Source organism: Lipotes vexillifer, unplaced genomic scaffold (genome assembly GCF_000442215.2).
Source record: "Lipotes vexillifer unplaced genomic scaffold, Lipotes_vexillifer_v1.1 scaffold1347, whole genome shotgun sequence".
Classification (NCBI taxonomy): Eukaryota; Metazoa; Chordata; class Mammalia; order Artiodactyla; family Lipotidae; genus Lipotes; species Lipotes vexillifer.
The window spans coordinates 756788-761188 of record NW_006796201.1 but is presented as its reverse complement, the minus strand read 5'-3'; the positions used below and the strand labels follow the sequence as shown (position 1 = coordinate 761188).

The window sequence follows — 4401 nt, the reverse complement described above, 5'->3', positions numbered from 1 at the left end:
CCCCCCCCCCCCCCCCCCCGTTACGCCCACCAAGGCCCCTGGGCTGGGGGAAGCACACAGGCGGTTTCCTAGCTGAGCCTGAGTGGCCTCTGGGGCTTCCTAGGGCCAGCATTTCCTAATCTCCTCAGCCAGTTTTCAACACAAAGAGAGGAAAGGGCGGGATGAAGGGGGCACGCAGCTGCGGGGGAGGGTGGGCCTGGAGCAGGCTGGAGGACCCTACCTAAGGAGCTCTGGGGGCCTGGCCTGCTGCGTGGCTGAGCATCGCGGTCCTGGGTGCACAGGCTGGCTCCCAACAGGATGGGCCCAGAGGTCGGGTGTGGAGTGCAAGGCTCACCAGCCAAGCTCAGACCCGAGGGCAGCGACACCCGTCTCCTGCACTCCTGGGCATCGTCTGCCCCCTGCCCAGGGCGAGGTTTTCTGCTTCTTTGAATAGGGCAGATCCTGGATGGCCCCTCACCTTCTGGGCAGAGCATGTGGATGAGGGGAACTTCTGGAATCCACAGTGGCATCGTTTCTCATCTCTTCCTGTCCAAGCTGGGTCTTCAGGCTGCCTAGAACCAGTCCGGATGGGTGGGAAGGCTGGGTGGCCTGGCCTGGTTATCCCACCCTTCCTAGACGTGCAGGGTGTGTGGGAAGCTGGGTGCCCTTTCTCACCATGAAGGAATGGCCAGCAAGTTCCCCACCCCTTCTCTGCCCGACCCCAGCAGGGCGACCCCTGGTCCCCTGCCTCACCCTCCTCTGGTCTATTGAGGGCAGCTGCCTCCCACTCTTCCCCAGAGCTCTGCGCCTTCCAGGGCCATCGGGAAGGAGCCCCCGCAGAACTGTGAACGAGTCTCTTTGGCGTGGTGGGGGGCAAGCCCCCTAATCCCAGCCTGGACCACGCCTTCCCCACCCTAGTCACCTGCAGCCCCTCCAGCTGTAAGCTCCAGCCCAAGGCCTCTTACAAAGGAGGCACACTTGCCGGCCGTACAATTTAATCAGTGCAGATTATTTACAGAAAGAAACATATGGGGGTGGACACTGACCCCCCCTCCCTCCCCACCCCCCTTGTCTGGCTCACCGGTGGTTCTGAGGATGGAGGGGGGAGGAAGCTGCTGGACCCGCACTGGGGCCAGCCCATGAGGAGCCCCTCCCTGCAGGGGCCTCAGGGATTCTGGGTGGCAGACCTGCTTGCTCAGGGCTGCAGGGAAGCAGAGGGGACAGAGCCGGCTGTACAGTACCATTTCCCACAGCAGCCTCACCTCCTGCTTACTTTGGGAAGGAAAAGAGGGAGGAATCATCTCTACGCTCAGGGCTGACCCCAGGAGGGGGAGGATCTCCAGGCTACCACTAGTGGGCTCTTCTGGGGGCTCCACAGCCCTGTCCCACAGCCTGTGTGAGGGGATGAGCTGCTGGCCTCTCCCTACCAGTGCCCCTGGGGAACAGGGAGCTGGCAGGGAGGAACATCCCCAGGCTGGTGGGCACGTGCCTGTGGACACCTACCGTGCCAGCCTGGGCACCCATCCGCCCATCTCTCCCCGGGAGAGCCAGGACACTGGCAGCTGAGCCTGATGCTGCTGGGGTTCTGAGACCTCTGAGGATGGTGGTGTGGGTGACAGAGGGAGGGAGGAGGCTCACGGAAAGAGCCCAGTCGGGTCACGGCTCAGAGGGGAGAAAGTGGGAGGGGGTGGAGACCCAGCCTGGGGCCGAGGCTGGTGCTACCCTTGGGGAAGGGGCCTCGGCAGACACGCTTTGGTCCTTGGTAAGGCAGGCCCAGGGCCCCTTCTCCAGAGAGGGAAGGCGGTGCGGGCTCAAGGGGTCCAGGGGAGCTGGGGGCTGTTGGCCCTGTGCTGGCCAGGGGCAGGGTAGGTTCTTAGGCACAGGGAACCAGGCTGCTGGAGTTGTCAGAGGTGGGTGGGAAGGAACCAGACCTCAATAGGACTCTCTCAATCAGTGGGCCACCTCCCCCTCTGCCCCCTCTGGCCTGGGGCTGCCACCGGGTGAAAGCTCTTTCTAAGACCACAGAGACTCAGAGGGCTGGAGACCAGTTAGGCCCTACCAAGCTCCAAAGCCAGCAGAGCCCTCGGTTCTGGCCCTGGTGCTCAGGCTGAAGCCCAGCCCAGCAGTCCTTTGGCCACTCTTCCAGCCGGGCCTTCTGACCCTCTGCTCCTCTGGCTAAGCCAGAGTGGGTGGGAGCCTAATTCCCTGTCTGGTGCAGAACTACATTTAGAAAACTCTAACCCCCGGCCCTGAGGGACCGCCCTGGTCAGGAAGGTAGGAAGAAATGCTCAATTAGTGTGCAAAAAAAAAAAAAAAAAAGATACCTGGGCATAAATAAACAAGGGGGTAGGCCTGGCAGGGATGTTAGAGGGCCTGGAGGGGCCCCCACCCAGGGGCTGAGGGAACCACTGAAGGCTCTGGATGAAAGGCCCCAGGAGCTGTCTCAGAACCACAGGCGTGGCCAGCCCGGCCCCTTAGCACCGTGAGGAGCAGGACGGGCTGGTGCGGAGGGTCAGACCCACTCCTGCAGGGAGCGCTTGCAGTAGAGGAGCATGCGGGGCGCGCCCTTGCGCTGCATCTGCACCAGCGCGTAGGTGAGGCCCAGGATGCAGAGCAGCAGCAGCATCGGGGGCACCAGCACCATCACCATGTTCACCGTCCGAGTGACCTCCTCCATTTGCACCACCACGCGGCTGCCCCCGTCCTCGTCCGTCCCCTCCCCGAAGTCCCCCTCTTTGCCGCCAGGGCCCGCCTCGTGGCCCTCGTTGCCCTCCTCACTGTCACCGCCCGCCCCGGGCTCTGCACCCCCGTCAGGGTTGAAGGGCGGACGGGCCACGTCAGGCCATCGGGGCCCCGGCTCCACGTGCTCTTGGCAGCCCATGAAGTCCCGCAGGATGGACTTGGGGTAGCCAGGCTCCATTCGCAGGCGCTCGTTGTCAAACTTCCAGTATTTGGTGCCCTTGTAGAAGTAGGTGTAGGCTGCGAGGGCAAAGCAGACCGGAGAGGCGTCAGCCGGGGCCCACCCCCTGCCCAGAGACCTCGAAGAAGACCAGGGCGAGCTTTAAAACACCATCCTGCTCACTTGCTTACCAGCTTATAGGAGCCAGACCATGCTCAGAGAACAGGGTTTAGGTCAGGGACACGACTAGAATCCTGTGCTTCCTGGCTGGGCTGACATTGACTAGGGCAGCGCACAGAAGGGTCTGGTAGCCTGCTGGGTTGTGGGCTACAGTCAGGGGACCCAGGCCTGGCTTCTCCCTGCACCAGAGAGGCCAGTGTTTTGCTCAAGGCCACACAGTCAGCCTGCATCAGACCTGGAGAGGGGACTGATGCCGCCTCGGACCAGATCTCTGGTCTTGGGCACTCCACCCACATCCCTTTAACTCCAGGAAGGAAGGGCCAGGTTTGAACCACCAGGTGTGTCTATACTCAGCTAAGCACAAGGAGGTCAGAGCAGCTGCAGAGTGAAACCATCACGCATGAAAGCCATGTGACACGCACGGCAGCTGTGTGACCCACCCGAGCATTAGCAAAGCCAGCCGGGTCTCCCCTGAGGCCGAGAACCCAGAGGCTGAGAACCAGGGCTGATGGGTTTTCTTAAACTCACCAGAGACCCTGCTGGAGAAATAAAAGCCACAGCTCCCTGTTGCTCAGTTATAACGACAGAGATCAGGCTTCCCTGCCAAGCGGGTAAGGGGGCACCCCGGGAGGACTCCCGCTCCCGTCGCTCTGAGCCAAGCTCACCGCCCACCCTCGCCAGGCTCAAGGCTCTGTGGGGATCAGGGCAGCTCTGAGCACCAGCTCTGGACACAGGGAGGTCTGGCTGGACTCCGTAACTTCCTCACTGCGGGATTTGGGGCCTTTTACGCAAGCTCTCTTTGGCCTCTGTAAATGGGGTAAATGGTAGCCTGGCACAGCTCTGTCCCCCATGCATTCCATCTCGATGCTGGTGACCTCAGGCAAGCCCTGTTCTCTGCGTATGGAGGAGGGGGGAGGGTGAGTGCTGGGTAGACTGGGAGGGGGCTGGCCCTGGTACCTGCATCGTTGCTCAGGAAGGCCCCTTTAGGGGAGGTGGGGATCCCCTGCCACACGCTGATGGGCTTAGGATAGCCGGGGTCTCCACGCTGCGTGTCCTCATTGAAACGCCAATACCTGTGACCAAAAGCACCGGGCTGCGGGCCAGCTGGGGCCTGGAGCCCGGTCCGCACGGGCCAGGGGTTCTTTCTGGGCAGGCCTGAGGGTGGGGGCCCAGTGCGGGCCTTTTCCCTTTCGAGGAGGGGTGCTCACCTGTCCTCTTGGAAGAAGAAGGTGTGACCTGTGGGCTCCCACCAGATGGCTGTGTCAATGCGGTCGTAGGGGATACCCAGGCCGTAGCTGGTCAGTGGCTGTGGGTAGCCAGGCTCCAGGTTCGCTTCTCGGAAG

General features: G+C 62.4%; 1 protein-coding gene across 1 annotated transcript in view; it reads right to left on the bottom strand.

Moving 5' to 3' along the window:
* Positions 1-2491: 2491 nt before the first annotated feature.
* Positions 2492-4401, bottom strand: part of MMP15 (matrix metallopeptidase 15) — a 20096-nt gene continuing 18186 nt past the window's right edge. The window contains exons 9-11 of the mRNA XM_007468303.1: positions 4267-4401; positions 4016-4131; positions 2492-2958 (exon numbers count right to left, since the gene is read on the bottom strand). Coding sequence (XP_007468365.1) covers positions 2492-2958; positions 4016-4131; positions 4267-4401 — 718 coding nt within the window. The remainder of the gene's footprint in view (positions 2959-4015; positions 4132-4266) is intronic.